We start from the raw sequence: 19,537 nt of genomic DNA, 5'->3' as shown, positions 1-19,537 counted from the left end.
TAAACTCAGTTATTATAAGTTAAAATTAATGATCTTTGTTTGAATGTACATGTGTCCACACATTTCCACCTAATTTAAATGAGTTGAATAATGTTAGGAAATATCTAATTTGACATCAAACAGAATTAATTTGAGTCTAATTGTGGGTTTATAGATCGTGATCAGTCTGCTGGTGTTTGGTAGAACATGCATCACAGAAACAGAGAAACTGCAGAGCAGCTACACTCAGTGTAATGTAAGAGTAGAGATGTGAATTAAATTAAATGTTCTGATGATTTTTTATCGTCAGACATGAAAGGAAAAGATAGTTATTTGCGTTTCATGTGGAGCTGGAAAAGAGCCTGGAGTGTATTTAGTTACTGCAGCAGGGATTTGGAGTCGGCTGTGGTGTCCTGGAGTGTGTTTATATCTTAAACATCTCTCTCATCTATTTACTGCTTATTTATCATATTTCTCTGTATGTCTACACATATTGTTCTTAACATTCTCAAGCCTCACATAGTCTGTAGTGTGTGGGGTTTACTGTGATGTCATTTCAGGACCTGTGTATATCGTCGCTGTCCAATGAAAAACAAGAGAGAAAAAACCTTCTAAACTTTCAATGGAAGTCAACGTAAAAGAGTTTATTTCAGGTCATCTTGAAGTATTTCTACTGGTCTTTTTATCAAGTTCATTCTGTACAGTGTGAGGGACAGTTTGTGGGTTCAAATTATGTAGTAAACTAAAAATCAACAAAAAATGGAGATACTTGTTTTTCATGACAACATTTCTTAATGATTGGACCAATAAAAATCACCTGAAATAAATTATTTTTTACATTGACTTCTATTTAAAATTTAGAAGGTTTTTTTCTCTCCTGTAAAGTAGCTGTTCGGAAATACTTGTTTTTCATTGGACAGCGACGATATACTATTCATCTGGGACAGTCGGGTATAGATATGGTGGTTCTGAAAGTGCTCTCTCTGTTTCAGACATAATCAACAATATCACCACATGTGTATTTTTCCCTTGTTCTGTAAAATTACTTTTGATTTGGATTTTAAAACCTCTGCCTTTCCTCAGATCTTTCTGGCAATAACGAATATTTAAAGTGAATCACAGAGCATCCCACGATAAGATATTATAAAAATATGTTACATCATTATCACAATACTGTGATTCTGCTTGATATCGCAAGACATTTCTCTACAATATTTTACAGCATCAGTGAAACGAGTGCCTGTGTGATATATCAATATATTGTCCCACCTATATATAAAATAAATTTAATATTTGATGTGTAAAAACTTGAGCTTGATGTGTTAAATTAAAAAATATAATTTATAATGCCTTCTAGTATCTGAGCCCAACGTCACTAATGATTTTGATGTGCTAAATGTAAATCTCTTTTTCCTGCAGAAGAACAACAATTTCAACAATGTTAAAGAAAAAAGTAGAACATTTCCGATTTATTAAAAATACAAAAAAAACTCATAACATAACAAAAGCAACTATAAAAACAATGAGTTTTCAGGATTGTTTTTTTCTTAAAGTAAGGAACATCCCTTATTCCTGCATTTTTGCATCAGGCAGCATTTTTATTAAAAAGTAGGTAAGATAGTAAAACCTGTTTAACATGCTTTTCTTTCCCCTTTTAGAGTGAAGTGAGTACTATAGCATGTGTTCAAGCCTGAGAGTGATAGAGAAATACAGCCATCCTGTTTCAAAACCTTTTATTTACTGTAGTGGTGTCAAATGATTACAAAATTAAATCAGACTAATCACATCGATATTCTGTGATTAACTGTGATTATTTAAATAAATGCACCAATAAACCACGCAAGCACATCGTCTCCTCTGATTGGTCAGAGCTGTATTAAAAAGCTGTATGCTTAATTAAAAAGGGGTATATTTGATATCTGGGTCGGATCGAGATCAGATCACGTTCTCCAGGAAAACAATTCATTATGTTTTATGTCATACATTTAATTCCCCCTTCTCTCTGTCTCTCTCTCGCTCTTTGTCTCTCTCTCTGTCTCTCTCTCAGGAGTGATGTCAGAGCGACAGTTTGGGACGCAGTTTGTTTGCAGTGTGGTGGCGTCTCATGTCAGTCATCTGCCCACGACCAGTCTGAGCTTTGTGTGGATCGCTCCGCCCCCCGGCACAGGCTGCGTCAACTTCCTGTGAGTGTGTGGTCCCAGATTCAGACACATAACCATCTTATTTTTTTTATGGAATAAATACATCATAGGCTTATTGTAACATGAAACAACCTCATGACATAAAGCATAAACACACAAATCTTCCTTTTTTTTTTGGTAGTGACCTAATGAAAACAAGTAGATTAAAGTATACTAAGCATTATTATGCTATAGTGCACTAAAATGTTCTTATAGCCTCATTATTATTAATCAGTATATTTAAAGAAAGCTAAAATGGAACAACCTTTTTTTGTATTTATTATACTTTAATTGTATGAAAGTAGTACAAAAGTCTTACTTAAATTGTGCGAAGTGTACTAAAATGGAACTATTTTAAATACACTTAAGTAAAATTTAAACTACTTAATGTATGTATCCCCATATTTAAATATACTTACAGTACAATGATAAAATTTTATAATTTAATGATTATTACAACTGTATCACTATTTATTATACACAAGTATATTAGAAGTGTACTAAGAATTTATGTTAAATATATGTGATCTATATTTACATTAGAGCACAAATATACTTCTTGTTCCTGTCTTTTGTAAGTAGCACACTTCTAGTATACTTTGTTGGGTATAAAAATATATTTTAATATACTGCACTGCAATTTTTAGCGTGTTACAAAGATACATTGTACTTTAAGTGAACTACTATAACAGTTGTTTTTAACACACTTTGCTATAAAAAGGTACAAAAGAATATTTGGAAATTCGTATTTTAGAAGTATATTAAATTATATTAAACTAAAAGCGTACTTTGTAGTTTATTTTTTAAAACACACTATATTGTACTTTTTAAACAGTATGATCAAAGTTTAATTTCAAACATTTGATAAAAGCATAATATTAATGTACGTTTATTATATTTTAATAAGTACATAGGCATTTCTCAATATGTTTTAAGTACATTTAAGTATATTTTGTTTTCACATGCTTTCTCCAGTGGTAAAACTGTAAATCACTGTAAATCTAACTGTTTAATCTTTAAGATTCAGAAACAAATCAGAAATCTTAATTAAACATGATTAAGAATTTACTCCTCCCTCTTCCGTGCATCATCATCATCATCATCATCTATTTTTCATTTGCTCTCTCTCCATCCACCTCCCCCTTTCCCGCAGTCCATGATTAACTGCTTTCTAACAATAATCAGTCAAGATGTAATTAGCGGACTCCTAGTGTTCCAGAGGGCTGCCACTATGATAGGAGATCGTCAGTTAGAATCCCGGTCATGCAGCTTGCCATCGGCTACTGGTGCCCTGAGAGAGCACAATTGGTCTTGCTCTCTCTGGGTGGGTACAGTAGATGGCGCTTTTCCCCCCTCATCACTCCTGGAGTGATGTGGATCAGCACAAGGCTGCATCTGTGAGCTGATGTATCAGAACCGAGCCGCTGTGCTTTTCTCCGAGCGTTAGCGCTGTGATGCTACTCAGTAATGCTGCATCAGCAGCAGTTCAAAAAGAGGCGGTGGCTGACTTCACATGTATCAGAGGAAGCATGTGTTAGTCTTCACCCTCATGGTGTGTTGGGGCATCACTAGTGATAGGGGGAGTCCTGATGAGTGGGTTGGGGGAGAAAATGGGATAAAAAAAAAATCACCCACATTCTGATGCCAAGCGGTTTTCTACAGTCAAATGCAGACAGGCAGCTGCAGTACATGGGTGGCACAGGGTGACCCTGGCTATTTTAGTCCTTAATGTTTTTAAAATATTTCAGTTTTAAAGAACAATGATATTAAAAGAAGGTATTTCCATACAAAGGTAAAGCTATTTAAGCTAGAATTATAGATTATAAAAGCTAGAAGTATTTTAACTGTTTAAAAAGAGGAATTAGATCAACCTGCTTACAATCTGGAACATCTGGAGCAGCTGGTGTAGATTTAGATTTGGCTTTTTTTTGCTATGAGTTTTGTGTGAATTATTGTCAGTGTTTGAGGGGTCGGAGAGAGAGATGAACACAGGAGATCTTCAGTTATAACCTCGTAAATGCTCTGAAGCATCAGAACTTGTTGTGAGGAAACATTATGGCGTCACATCAATGTCAAAAGTCGGGGGTGCAAAAATACCAGTTTTTTTTTTTTTCATTTTGTAAATGAACTTTTTGCGAGTGCACATGTAACACTCACGAGCAAAGCGCCTGGAGCGAGAGAGCCGGTCAGTCCGGGCACTAAACCCGGGCTAACAGCGCTGGTTGTTTTGGATGTTAGCATCGCCAGTTAACTAACTTTCCCTCTGTCCTTCTGTCCTCGCCCTCCTCCGGCTCGTGGAGGCTGGTGGTCCGTCACAAACCCTGGAGATATCAGCCAATAGCGTTCCTGACCCCGCCCCCAAACTGTCAAAACCACCCCTTTCAAAACTCGAGTGTAAAATGCTCGCTCGAGCAAAAACAAAAGCCGCAGGTGAAAATTCAGGGGAGGCGGGATGCGTTTTTTTACGAGAGAATCACAATGTAACCAGAAATCACAAAGCGATGAAAAAAAATAAAGATAATAATAATAAATCCCTTATAAACAAAGTACTAAGTCGTACACTCAATTGTTTTGCCATTTGATTCAAAGTGTGACAGACATATATTTTGGACTGACTTTGGGCTGGATATTTTTGTTGGACCTGGCAACCCAGCTCTGAGGTTTTATGTTCACCCGTGTCTATAATTTTACCCCATCTAAAATTATTTTGCACTTGTTTTAGTTGTTTTAAAGTCTTGATGTGCTAAGTTACATTTGTATGCGGTAGAATAACACTTTGTAAGATATAATGTTGAGCGTATCTGAGCCAATCACACTGTGGGGTTGGATGTGTGGTGAAATATTTTATTAACACTGATTATATATTGTTAAGCATATTTTTACTGTGTCTTTTTTAAGTCTTTTGTGTACCATATATTTTTTTTACGCATGATATTGTAAACTTTGTAAAAAGAGTTTATTTCCATTCATCAAGAAATGTTGGAGATAAATGTTTTTCATAGGACAGCGACAAAATATACCATAAATGAGAGACAGTTAAATGAGGGTCATACACAGGCAAGGACATGTCAGAGGGCAGTTAAAAAAACAACGAGATAACGAGAGAGTAAACAAATGAAAGGGATAAACGCATTGTGATGTTGTACACTGGATGTGTAGTAAGGGTGTATTTATTTGGGTGTGGACAGGTGAGTTCAGTATTCCGGTGATTGGCTTCCTGGAGGTGCCGTGTGCAGTGACATGATTGTAAGGGGGGGTAATGTAAGTGTGTGGTGCATTTTGGGTATCGTAGTTCAGAGACTGGAGATCGCAGGTGGAGCTGAGCGTGGAAGAGACAGTTTCAATTGTTAAAACACAATATTGTAAACTAGGCTGTTTTTATCAAAAATACTTAATTTATTTTACAAAACCATTTACACACGTAAATACTTATAAATCCTGCAAGCAAAACTACACATAATATTATCAAAATCTAACTTTTATACCAAACAACTTCATTCATATTAACAGATTTTAGTCTAACCAGCTGTAACACACTGCTGATCATAAGGAAAAATAAATCTTATCTTTAGTTAGATTTACCATAATACTCAAATACTTCAAACTGTAGAAGATTCTTCAGATTGTTCACATGCACACATATTTACAGTAAATATATTTGTTATGAACAAAAATCCACTCAAAGAATATTACAGAAGAATTGTGCAGAAAAAATATAGATTTAGATGTTTTTATACACCACGGATTAATTCCTGATTGAAGTAGTAATAATTAACCATTGATGAGTTTGCCCAGGTCGATTAGCTGATGTGTGAATTTAAATTGCAGTGTTTTGTTATGGAAACATGTGTTTGTTGTGTTTTTTTTACACTGTAAACATTTGTAATTCTCACCAAATTAAACATTTTTAGTGCCCCGTGGCACCTATTTTCTTAGATGCATATTTTAAGTTCTGCTGACAATTCTAGGATTTTGGTCCAATTAAAGAAAGAAATCTGAGTCAATTAAATATTATCTGTGAACCAAATACACCAATGTTGGTCCAACTACAAATACTTTGGATTGTGTCAACTAAAAATTTTACTTTGTGTTGTTAATTGGCTTCTTTAGTTTCTATGATTTTTTTTTTGTAAATTCTGCTGACTATCAAACTCACATAATGACCACAAATTTACATTTTGTGTTGATTCAAGTCAGCAACTGAGAATTCATGTATATTATTTATGTTTTATTATCAGTCATATATATATATTTTATTAATATAGATATGATCAGCTGAACCAATTTTTAACAAAAAACTGAACAATGTAATTTAAAGCAATTAGTTTGCTATAGTTTAGGGTGCAATTTAATTTTCTTTTGTTCAGCTGACTTAAAAATCTAATGAAGGAGAAAAATTTTATGTTTATTTTTTTTGCAGTGTAGAGATCCGAGTTCAGTGTGATTTTAAAGTGCTGTTTTGAATTGTAAAAAGTGTGTACAGCAGGGGTCGGCAGTTAAGTTTGGCTGTGGGCAAGATATTTTAGTGTAATGGGATGTAGAGCTACAGACTAGTAGCTCTTCAGTCCAGAGGGTTGTTGAACCCAATTGCAGAACAGTAAAACCCAAGAAGAAAGGGGAAAAAAAAACACACCACTCCTCACGTGGGATCAAACCTGTGTCATCAGGGTTGCGCTCCAATACACTACTGCTGCCCTGGCTAGTAAATTGGGACATCGCCGAAAAAAAACGCCCTTATACGGAGGTAGGGAGCCCAAGAACAGGTGGAAAAACGAAAACGGGCGGAAACTAAAGTCACGCTAAGCGCAACAGAGAAACCTTTTTTAATTATCGTTCATTATAGTTCAAACAAGCTTTCCTATTGCTGACCCTGGTTTAGAGAGTTAGGGATTGAGAAGAGGTTATAACCTCTGTGTGTCTGTTTTAATAACTTTGCTACACATTTTATTCTCTTCACAGTCCAACAAGGTGCTCTGAAAATGACCCAGAGCAGCATAACCAGATAACTTTAAGGGAAGAAGATGCTTTTGAATCATCATTAGAGCTAAAGAGACTCATGCAGGATCATCAGGATAAGCAGCGGCAGGCCTGAGTGTTTAATGGTCTTGAAGATGGTGAAGTCCACCCGGAGGCTGGAGTGTGTCAGTGTGTCCCTCCCACCTCGTACACTCCGCACCTGCACAGTGAAGACGTATGTCTCACTCACACTGAGAGAAACTGCTGTTTTCCTGTGTTTCTGCCTCCCTGTGCTCAGGCATCTGCTGAGAAAATGATCCTAATTATGAGTTACGTGTCTCTGCTCAGAGCGTCCCCACAGGAGACAGGACTGGTGAGCATGTCTGTGTTCAGCTGGCCCCCGTTCAGATCGCCGCCTCAGAGCCAGCTCACTTGTGAGAGTGTGGCTGAATTGAATTAGAGTAAAGGAGGGCGTAGGCATTTGTCTTGTTAGGGCTAATTGGAAAGGAATGAGGGTCTGTACTGTAATCACTGTTATGGGTAATGCTATCCACCATCTGTTGGATGAAAGCTCAGCGATACTCCACTAGACGCTGCGCTAATGGATTTCACCTTGTAGTTTTTGCTCATCGTCATTGTGCTGGAGCTGTTCAACGGAAATACTGTATAAAAAAAGACAACATTAAAAATCAATTATCAATTATACCTCTAATCAGTCATTTAGATGGCAGTTCACACTTTAAATGGGCCATATCAGAGAACCCTCCTTGCTTTTTTAAATTAAAGAGCCCAATTCGATTCCAGCCACAGTCGCCAAGGTTGGCAGTCTGCAGTTTCTCAGACATATTGGGCTGCTTTTAAAAATGTACTGCAGTTGCCAAAAACATTTGATTACAGGCAAAGAAAAACATGAAAAAAATCCTCATGGATGCTAGGCTTGTATGTAGTAGCTTTGATGTCATTATATACAGTGTACAACAAAAGTCAATTCACCCCTCACATTTCTGCAGATATTTAAGTCTATCTTTTCATGGAACAACACTGACAAAATGACACTTTGACACAATGAAAAGTAGTCTGTGTGCAACTTATATAACATAGTTATAGTGTACATTTATTCTTCCTTCAATATAACTCAATATACAGCCATTAATGTCTACATTAACACCCCTAGATTCAAATTCAAGTTCAAATTTAGCACGGCTTGTCATTTTCCCTCCAAAATGTCATGTGACTCGTTAGTGTAACTAGGTCTCAGGTGTGCATAGAGAGCAGGTGTGTTCGATTTTGTAGTACAGCTCTCACACTCTCTCATACTGAACACTGAATGTTCCAACATGGCACCTCATGGCAAAGAACTCTCTGAGGATCTTAAAAGATGAATTGTTGCGCTACATGAAGATGGCCAAGACTACAAGAAGATTACCAACACCCTGAAACTGAGCAGCAGCACAGTGACCAAGATTATCCAGCATTTTATGAAAAGAGCAGGGTCCACTCAGAACAGACCTCATGTTGGTCGTCTAAAGAAGCTGAGTGTATGTGAAGCTCAGCATCACGTCCAAATGCTGTCTTTGAAAGATAGGCGCAGGAGTGCTGTCAGCATTACTGCAGAGATTAGAGAGGTGGAGGGTCAGCCTGTCAGCTATTAGACCATACGCCAAACACTACATTAAATTGGTCTGCATCGCTGTCACCCCAGAAGGAGCCTCTTCTGAAGTCTGTACATAAAAAAGCCCACAAACACTTTGCTGAAGACATGTCAACAAAGGACATGCATTCCTGGAACCATGTCCTATGGTCTGATGAGATCAAGATTAATGTGTTTAGTTCAGATGGTCTCAAGCATGGTGGTGGGAGTGTCATGGTCTGGGGCTGCATGGGTGCAGCAGGTGTTGGGGAGTTACTGTACATTTCATTAAGGAACACATGAACTCCAACTGGGTGGAGTTACAGCATGATATTGACCCCAAACACACCTCTAAAACAAGCACTGCTTTATTGAAGAGGCTGGGGGTAAAGGTGATGGACTGGCCGAGCATGTCTCCAGACCTAAACCCAACAGAACATCATTGGTTCATCTTCAAGCTGAAGGTGGAGGAGTGTAAAGTCTGGAATATCCGCAGCTCAGAGATGATCGTCATGAAGGAGTGGAAAAGCGTTCCAGTGGAACCTGTGAAGCTCTGCTAAACTCCATGCCCAGGAGAGTTAAGGCAGTTCAGGAAAATAATGGTGGCCACACATCTTTCACTAAGGGGTGTTCTCACTTTTGTTGCGGGTGGTTTAGACATTAATGGCTGTATATTGAGTTATATTGAGGGAAGAATAAATGTACTATGTTATATAAGCTGCACACAGACTACTTTTCATTGTGTCAAAGTGTCATTTTGTCAGTGTTTCCCATGAAAAGATAAACTTAAATATCTGCAGAAATGTGAGGAGTGTACTCACTTTTGTGATACACTGTAAATTAGAGATTGACCAATCAGAGATTTGGTTGGGGCCAGGGGCCACGTTAACCTTTCCAGGCAAAGTGTCGCCATGTACGGCTTCTGTAATGTGCTGTACATCATCTCTCAGAATCAACCTCATGAAAAGCTGAGCTCCAGCTGAGAGATTCTGTCTTCCCTTTAGCTACAGAAATGCACTGTGGAGCTCAGAATGAAAATACAGCTCAAAATACAGGGATTTATTTAAGGGTGGTTAAATGTGGGCTGCACAGTTTGCTGGATAGTGTGGATAGTGGTGTTTGTTAGCTCTGTTAGTTTGTTGCTGGGCTGTTACTGGAGTCCAGAAAGTGGGGTTAGTTTTACACATTCTACAAATATGTAAGATTGACTCTGAAAAACACAGAAAGATAATAAGTGTGAGCCCTTGTGCGCCAGGCTCTATCTAGCAGCAAGGTTGTCTTACAGTGATGCATCACTTTGATCCTCATCTCCCAAATATAATTCCAATGGGCTCTAAGGATTGGCTGAATTAGAGAAATATCATCCAATTAAACACATATTTTGGCTAAAAACCAGTCGATATTGATACTTGTTTATGTTGCTATAGTCTTCTTTCTTCACATTGTACCATTTGAGTCTCTGTTTAATTTCTGTTATCTCAATTTATTAAGTAGGGAACTACATACAGCTGTAATTAAATGTTAATACACACTCATCACTGACAATAATGTTATGTCAATAATGGTATTTTATGTGAAGTATTTATGTAAAGTAGTGATAATGTATTGTTATTGGTATGATATTGGCCAAACTCGCTGTAGTCTGATATGATCCTCCTCAGATTTACCCCTCGAATGAAAGCATATATAGATCAGAGCAACTGAAGGCATGGAACACATTCAGAATAACTGCAAGGCAAAGTATCAGTGAGTATTCCAGCTCAGAAAAACACATCAAATCCCTGTGCTTCCAGAACTAAAATCCCAAAGCAGCCATGCTCTCTGTGTGTGTGTGAGAGAGAGAGAGAGAGAGAGAGAGAGAGGAAGCGCAGCTGTGTTGAGTACGTAGTGGCCTTTAAAGTCACACAGCTTTGAGCTCTGTTCAGATACAGTGTGTGTATAAGGTTAAATAAACTGAAGGTATAAGCAGGTTTGAACAGTTCTGGTCCTGGAGATCTAATATTAGCTATAGTACAGCTGCATGAAAAAGTATGTGAATCCTCATTAAATGTGTTCTGATCTTCATCTAGGTCACAACAATAGACCAACACAGTCTGCTTAATCTAATACCACACAAACAATGATATGTTTTTATGATTTTATTGAACACAGCATGTTAACATTCACAGTGAGAGTAAATAAAAGTATGTGAATCTTTGGATTTAATAACTGGTTGATCCTCCTTTAGCATTAAAAACCTCAACCAATGGTTTCCTGTAGCTGCAGATCAGACCTGCAGAACGGTCAGGAGGAATTCTGGATCATTCCTCTTCACTAAACTGTTTCAGTTCAGCTATAATATTATGGGATATCTGGTGTGAATCTCTCTCTTGAGGTCATGATGCCGCAGCATCTCAGTTGGGTTCAGGAGGTCAGGACTCTCCAGAAGGAGGATTTATTTATTTTCTTCTGTTGAAGTTGTTCGGTTGTTGATTTATTTGTATGTTTTGGGTCGTTGTTCTGTTGCATCATCCGTCCTCTGTTGAGCTTCAGTTTGGGGACAGATGGTCTTAACTTTTCCTGCAAAATGTCTTGGTAAACTTGGGAATTCATTTTTCCGTTGATGGCGGCGATCCGTCCAGACCCTGAGACAGCAAAGCAGCCCCAAACCATGATGCTCCCTCCACCATGTTTCACAGTTGGGATGAGGGTTTGATGATGGTGTGCTGTGCCTTTTTTCTCCACACATAGTGTTGTGATTTCCCTTCAAACAACTACATTTTGGTTAATTTGTCCACAGTATATTTATCCAGTACAGCAGTGGCTTCCTCCGTGGTGTCCTCCCATGAACTCCATTCTTGTTTAATGTTTTCCTTATTGTAAATTTGTTAACAAAAACTGTATCATGTGTCAGAGATTTCTGTAAGTCTTTAGCTGACACTCACCTCATTGATCATTCTGCGCTGTGCTCTTGCAGTCATCTTTACAGGACTTTACCACGCCTAGAGAGAGTAGCAGCAACAGTGCTGAACTTTCTCCATTTGTAGAGCGTCTGTCTTACCGTGGACACATGAACATCAAGGCTTTTAGAGATACTTTTCTAACCCTTTCCAGCTTAATGCAAGTCAACAATTCTTGAATGTAATAGGATTCAGGTCAGGACTTTAACTGGATCATTCTAACACATGAATATTCTATAATCTGAAACTATTCCACTGTCGTTCTGGCTGTATGTTTAGGGTCATTGTCTTGCTGGAAGGTGAACCTCCTTCCCAATCTCAAGTCTTTCCCAGCCTCCTTTCTTCCAGGATTGGCCTGTATTTAGCTCCATCCATCTTCCCATCCACTCTGACCAGCTTCTCTGTCCAAGCTGAAAAAAGCATCCACACAGGATGATGCTGCCACCACCATGTTTCACAGCGGAGATGGTGTGTTCAGGGTCATAAACAGTGTTACCAACACAAGTGCTTTGCATTCATGCCAAAATTTTCAACTTTGTTCTCATCTGACCACAGAACCTCTTCCACATGTTTGCTGCATAACGGAACTTCTTATGTCTTTCTTACAACAATGGTTTTCTTTTTGCCTGAAGATTTTTGCAGCTCCTCCAGAGTGACCATGGGCCTCTTGGTTGTTTTTTATTGACCAGTGCCCTCCTTGCTTGATCTGTCAGTTTGGGTGAAAGGCCATGTTTTGGTAGGTTTGTAGAAACAGTTGCAGAATACATATTCGTTAATTTTTGGATAATGGATTAAACAGAGCTCCTTGGGATGATTAAAGCTTGGGATGTGTTTTTATAACCTAAACCTGCTTTAAATTTCTCCACAACTTTATCTCTGACCTGTCTGGTTAGTTAATTGGTCTTCAGGATGCTGTTTGTTCAATAGTGTTCACTAATAAATTACAGAGGCCTTCAGAGAGCAGGTATATACAGTATATATTCTAAATTACACCCAGCTGCACCTTATTAACTAGTTAAGTGACTTCTGAAGGCAGTTGACTGCACTGAATTTTATTAATTAAATAAAGTAAAGTACCTAGCTGTCCAGGCTGACACTGATAGATAGTTGACACTGATAGTTCCATTCTCAGGTTCTCCTCAGGTTCTCCTGTCACCTTTATTAGGTATTTATTACCTTGCTAGTACTGGGTTGGACCCCATTTTACCTTCAGAACTGCCTTAATCCTTCATTGCACAGATTCAACAAGCTACTGAAAACATTCCTCAGAGATTCTGCTCCATATTGAGATGAGAGCATCACACAGTTACTGCAGATTAATCAGCTGCACATCCATGATGAGAATCTCCCGTTCCACCACATCCCAAAGCTGCTCTACTGGACTGAGATCTGGAGACTGTGGAGGAGATTCCACTACAGTACAGAACTCTCTCATTGTCGTGTTCAAGAAACCAGTCTGAGATAATTCACGCTTTACGATATGGAGCATTATCCTGCTGGAAGAGATGCTCTTCTTCTGCAGACCTCGGCTGTAATGAGTGGTTATCCTCTGACCTTTGACCTCTGGTATCAACAAGACATTCCTCTCACAGAACTGAACTGCAGCTCACTGGATATTTTCTCTTTTTCAGATCATTCTCTGTAAACTCTAGAGATGGTTGTGGGTAAAAATCCCAGTAGATCAGCAGTTTCTAAAATATCTAGACCAACAGCCAGGCCACGCTCAAAATCACTTAAATCACCTTTCTTCTCCATTCTGATACTCTGTTTAATCTGCAGCAGATCGTCTTGGCCATGTCTACATGCCTAAATGCATTGAGTTGCTGCCATGTGATTGGCTGATTCAACAGTTGCGTTAATTGCAGAAAGTTGCTAATCACAGAAATATAATATTTCATTTCTACATTTGCCAAAACAGACTCCAGTAAAACTGCTTTCCCTTTCTCTTTGCTGTAATGTTTGTTGTTTACTATGTTGAGAATGCTGCATCTTCTAACGCTGTTGTAAATGGAGTAAATTTGTTGAGATGAGGGGAAAGAGGAGGATGACTAAACGTCATGTTCCAGCCTGGCTGATTACTTGTCGGCTGCCATCACATCTGGTGCTCAGCACGGAAGATAAATCAAGCAATTAGATAACATTATTTTAAAGGTTAGGTCCAAATTTGCAAAATGAGCAGCAACAGCAGGGCCTGGTTGTAATTCGCTGTATTAATCATGATTACAGAATGCTGGTGTAAATGGTTGATTGTGTGTGTGTGCTGTGTCGCTGTTTGTGAGGACCAGACTGCAGTTTGAAACAGAATATAGTAGAAACAATCAACCTTAAGTACTCAATACATTTACATTACAGCGCTTTATAGAATCCATAGGAGGATTCCCACCCGCCCAGGTCAGTAAATACCCCCATAAAGACAGTAATAGTGAGATGTTGACGTGTTTATGTGGGGAGCGGGTAGACGGATGGTGTGGAGCTCCAGGGCACTGTCAGTTTAGAGTGGGGGGGGGGGGTAGAAATGCAGCAGTGGGGCTGTTCATGTTTCCAGCAACATCTAATCACACACGGCCACATAACTACCCACTAAATGAAGCTTCTGGGAATGCTGTGAGTGACAGGCTGTCTCTGCATGTATGTCTGCAACATGACAGAAATGTGTGTGTGTGTGTGTGTGTGTGTGTGTGTGTATAACTTTTTCAGTTTTTTTCTGCTCCTTAGACTGATGTTTCAGAAGGATGTGATGTTTATGATGGTTCTGCAGATGGACTGTGTGCAGGCAGTTATGCCGTGATGAAAAGATGCACTCACACTCTGACAGCTCACTGCTCTGCTGACACGCCTGATCCTCTCCTCTCTGTGACCATTTCCTCCCCTACAGATTTATGTATTTTTTTTACAGATCATCAAGCAACCTTTAATATCAGACAAAGATAACCTGAGTTAATATAAAATGCACTGTTTAAATGAGGATTTCATTTATTAAAGGAAAACAACTATATACATCAATCTAGCTCTGTGTAAAAAAGTATTTGCCCCCTACATCTGCAACAACTGTAATCAAGCTTCACTGATAACGAGTCTTTCTCATCTCTGTGGAGGAATTTAGTTCCACTCTTCTTTACAGAATTATTTTAATTCAGACACACTGGAGGATTTTACAGCATAAAAGTCTTGTTTAAGATCATCCACAGCATCTCAATCAGACTTTAACTAGATCCTCCAAAACCTGCATTTAGTTTTATTAATCCATTCAGAGACAGTGAACTTGTTTGTGGGCTTTGGGTCATTGTCCTGCTGCAGAACCCAAGTACTCCTGAGCTTGAGGTCATGAACAGATGGAGGATATTCTCCTTCAGGATTTTCTGATAAACAACAGAATTCCTGCTTCCATCTATTACAGCAAGTTATCCAGCAGCTCCAGTCTCTTTATTCTTATTATTGAATCATTAACTCTGATCTTAACTGAGGTGAGTGAGATCCTGCAGTTCTTTAAATGTTGTTCTGGGTTCTTTTGGGATCTCCTGGATGAGTTCTTCATGCCCTTTTGGAGTAATTTTGGTCGGGAAGGTCCTGGAAAGGTTCACCAGTGTTCCATGTTTTTTCTCCATTAGTGAATAATAGTGAATCACTGTGGTTCTCTGGAGTCTTAAAGCTTTAGAAATGACTTTATAACCTTTTCCAGACTGATAGATGATCAATAAGTTTTTTTTTCTCATCTGTTGTTGAGTTTCTTCAGATGGGGATTTATTAATGTGCTGATTTTATGTAATCAGGCTTGGGTGTGTTTAGTAGTGAAACTGATCACAGTTTATTTATGGGAGGCAAACACTTTTTCACAAAAATCTATATACATTTTTTCATCTTAATAAATAAAATTATAATTAAAAAGGGCTATAAGGTTATATTTGTCTGATATTAAAGTTGGTTTGATAACCTAAAAAAAAATAATAAGACAAAAATGCAAAAACAAAAAAAATATGTAAGGGGCAAATACTTTTTCACACCACTGTTTATAACACATTATAGACAGACCACTGCAGCACCTTCTTACAGAAACAAACAGAATCATGTTTATATGAAACTCGATTTATTATTCGTATTGTCCTCTGCACATGTGAGACAGTACAACATCGCAAATTAGAATTTGTTTATTTTCATTTATTTGAATTGTTTACTAAATATTGAGCCATCTAGTCCCCCCCCCCCTTCATACTGTGTTGTGCATCATATTTTATTCATAAATACCATAACCTAATTAGTCTTTGCCTAAGTGAAAAATGAAATGTGATTAGGGCTATTTTTTCACCCTCCTGCACCAGTCTGTTACTTATTCATGATGTTAGATTTGGTTATTCATGAGCAGAGAGGTGTGCATTAATGCACTGAAACAAAGCCTGTTGAGACGTGTTGTATAAGGTGCCACAGGCTAATACAACTTCCTGTGTTTTTCTGATCTCCTGACATGTATTTTGCATGTTTAATGTTGTGAATGTGAAGTATCGTTACATAACTCAATTTAAACTAAACAAAAAACCTTCAGGGGACGTGAATTAGCAGTTTTGAATCTTTTATGTTCCATTGGTGGAGTTGGGCGTGGTTTATCGGGATCAAGCCCTGGATGTTTAGTAAAAAGCCTCAAACCTACACACAATAATCAACTCAGATAAATAATATGTTTTCTGCGATTTCCCCTCACTGTTTCTGAATGGACTCTCAAAATCATGGTGCCAAAGTTTTGAGAGGATATCTGCGTCTGTCTGTCCTGTGAGAGTCGTGTGGCCTTCAGTCTGTCTCCTCGCTGAGCTGCTTGGTAGTTATTTAGCAGATTAGCTAATTTACTAATAACTACAGCTGCAAAAAAAGTATGTGAAGCCTTTGGGATTATACTTGTGTTTCTGCATAAATTGGTCATTAAATGTGTTCTGATCTTCATCTAAGTTACAACAATAGACAAACACAGTCTGCTTAAACGAATACCGCACAAAAAAAACTATTATATGTTTGCATGGTTTTATTGAATACAACATGTTAACATGCACAGTGCATCCAAGTAATCCCAAACTGATTCACATCCTTTTTCTTGCAATTGTAAGACATGTTTTTAACACTGAGTAAACAACAGCCTTCAGCAACATCCACATCTATCAATGAACTTTGGAAAGATGTTTTAGTGAGTCCGCAGTGAGTTAAAACCCTATCGTGCACCCTGCGGACGGCGTGTCGCGATGGTCTTTGCTGTTCTACACCCCCAGTCAAGCGTTGGAGTTTAGGAATAAATCTGCACTGATGGTCTGGTGGAAGTGAGATGTGTTCAGGAGCTCCACTGACTAAAATGAACCTCGACAACAGTTAATCATCAGATTCATTCCTATTGGCTTAGTGGTTAGCACATTAACCTCCCAGCACTGGGGTCTTGAGTTCAAGTGCTGGCTAAAATGCTGTAGTTGCCCAATGCAGTCCTCCAGGTGGATGGTTGTTTCTGGTTGAGAGTACGCTGTGTGCTATTGGCTGCTGCTTCTCACTGTTGTGTGGATGAGTGCTGAGTATGGTTGTATGTAAAACAAACGTGATTGTAGAGCGTCCTTGGGTTTCTAGAAAGGCGCTATATGAGTGTAACTTTATTGATAAATTTATTCATTCATTCACTGTCTCTAACTGTTGACTCCAGTCTAGGAATTAAGAGCATTACTAGCGCTGGTATATGGAGGCTTAGCTTCAGTGCTCAGTCACGTGTATATATGTGATGAACTGAAAACGTAGAAGATATTTATTCATCTTCAAATGGAGTTATAAAAATTCCTTTCAACAATATTTGTTGTGCTGTGAATAATTCAGCACATTTTAAGTTGTTGTGTGAAGTCAAGAAACAGTCAAGTTTACTGTCATTTCTGACCACTTAAACACATACCAACATTACACAGTTACAACCCTTCAGAGACGGGGTAACAAGAAGTGCATGTAAATCATTACATAATATTTCATAAGGAAATATATATTATAGTTACTGTGAATTGTAAGCATATATTTCATAAATTAACTAAAATAAAAAACAGCAACTAATTTAAAGCATTAGTCTGTGTTTTTTAGTTGCTACAGGACTTTATCTGACTGACAGCGGTTTTAACCAATCAGAGCTTTTTAATATGGCTTCTGCCCCCGCGTGTCTGCGTGACCCTTCTGCTGATTTTGAGAAGGGTGTAGTAATGAGTCTAATAGAAAAGTTGTAGGACAATCTAACCAATCAGATTAATGATTTTCACTCCGGGGGCGGGGCCATGGCTGTCTAACCCCTTCTCACTCAGCGCTGTGTTGAAGGTGTTGGATGCTGGATTACTTTAATAGTTAGAGAACTATCATGGAATTGCGGCTGCAAATCAGACAAATATTGTGTCATATTATATTAAAAATGTGAAACAATTCACAATAACAGGCCGTCTGACTGGTGAGTTTTTGTGTGTACTTAATGTTTTGGCTGACCTGGTGTACTGTAGGCATACAGATGAGTGATCTTTGTTAAACAGCTAATTAAGCATTGATTGTTGTGGTCTGTTGTTTGTGGTACTTTTTTAAAGGCTCTCCTTTTACCATCATCATGGAGCGATGGTTCAGTAGCAGAGCTGCTCTCCAGTATCAGTATCATTTTTTATCTGTTGACTGGTGAACTGTGATTAATGCATATTTTAGGGGTGTATGTATGATGGAGTCAGGACTGGCTGGGGATTGGCTCATTTATTTTTAAAGCTGCTGTTAAGGTATATCAGTGCTGTGTGTTAAATTCTCATTATTTTATTCTGCAAAAGGAAAGGCAGTTTTAGAGAAGTTTCTGTGTCTCTGTGCTGCAGAAGCTCATTTGTTGCTTTAGACCTTCACTGCCGTCATGCATTAAAGAGTCTTGTAGATCCTCTGCCTCTGGGAAAGCAGTGTTGTTACCCACTACGCTACACTTGTCTCCTGCCATTTGAGTCCAAACGACGCTAGTTTAGCACTTATATCCATGACAAGAAGTATAGTATTATGACTAAGACTTGCAACAGTTAGTCAAGATTTATTTATTTATTTACAAACAAAACTTTTCTTTCCAAAAGCACTATATAGGTTGTAAAGTAAAGGCAGCATCGCGTGCACAAACAAAACGCAACTGAACTAAAACACACAAGGTCACAAATGCTTTATAATGCATTATACAAGTTTTGTAAAACAGGTTACATTGTGAAAGATAATGTTTGTAAGTGCAATTAAATTATTGTCTTTTTGAAATAGTATCTTAATAATGAAATAGGAACATTAGCATCACAGTGAAACATGGGAAATATCAACAAATTATTACATTTTTCAGAAACAAGAAAACATTAAGGGCCCGGTTTCATAGCTCTATTGGTGAGACGTCAATTGCACGCCGCACAGCTGGATTTAGGGGCATGACAGTGTGTCTTTGGTATCGTGAGGGCACAAAAAGCACACCTTGCAAGGCTTGAAATGCACAAAAGGCATGTACTAATTCTCTTCATTATTAATGGGTGTGTTTTGGGCATAACAGGAAATAAACTAGTGTGCCAGTCGTCATTCCCTTTAAGAGACAGATGTGCTCTGGCACATTCATATCTTAACAGCACGTCTGAGAAAAGGAAACTGAAAGTGATATGCTGATAATTTACGTTGAGTTAAAGAGATAATAGTAAATAATTTTAACGCTTTGTCAAAAATTGACAGAATAACAATTCAGGTTCTAACTATTGTACTATAAATATTAAGTACAAAATAGGAAGCACAAAACAGAACAAGATAATATATAGAATATCCAACATATGTTAGTACACCCCTCACATTACTGCATATGTTTTATTTATTTCATTTAT

General features: G+C 38.0%; 1 protein-coding gene across 2 annotated transcripts in view; it reads left to right on the top strand.

Moving 5' to 3' along the window:
* reln (reelin) overlaps positions 1–19,537 on the top strand; it is a 203,848-nt gene that overhangs the window by 70,817 nt on the left and 113,494 nt on the right. For both annotated transcript variants that reach the window (XM_049473397.1, XM_049473396.1), the window contains exon 3: positions 2,027–2,162. In XM_049473397.1, coding sequence (XP_049329354.1) covers positions 2,027–2,162 — 136 coding nt within the window. The remainder of the gene's footprint in view (positions 1–2,026; positions 2,163–19,537) is intronic.

Source organism: Astyanax mexicanus, unplaced genomic scaffold (assembly GCF_023375975.1).
Source record: "Astyanax mexicanus isolate ESR-SI-001 unplaced genomic scaffold, AstMex3_surface scaffold_37, whole genome shotgun sequence".
NCBI lineage: Eukaryota > Metazoa > Chordata > Actinopteri > Characiformes > Acestrorhamphidae > Astyanax > Astyanax mexicanus.
Note: the sequence above shows the minus strand (reverse complement) of the source record. Positions and strands in the feature narration are given on the sequence as shown.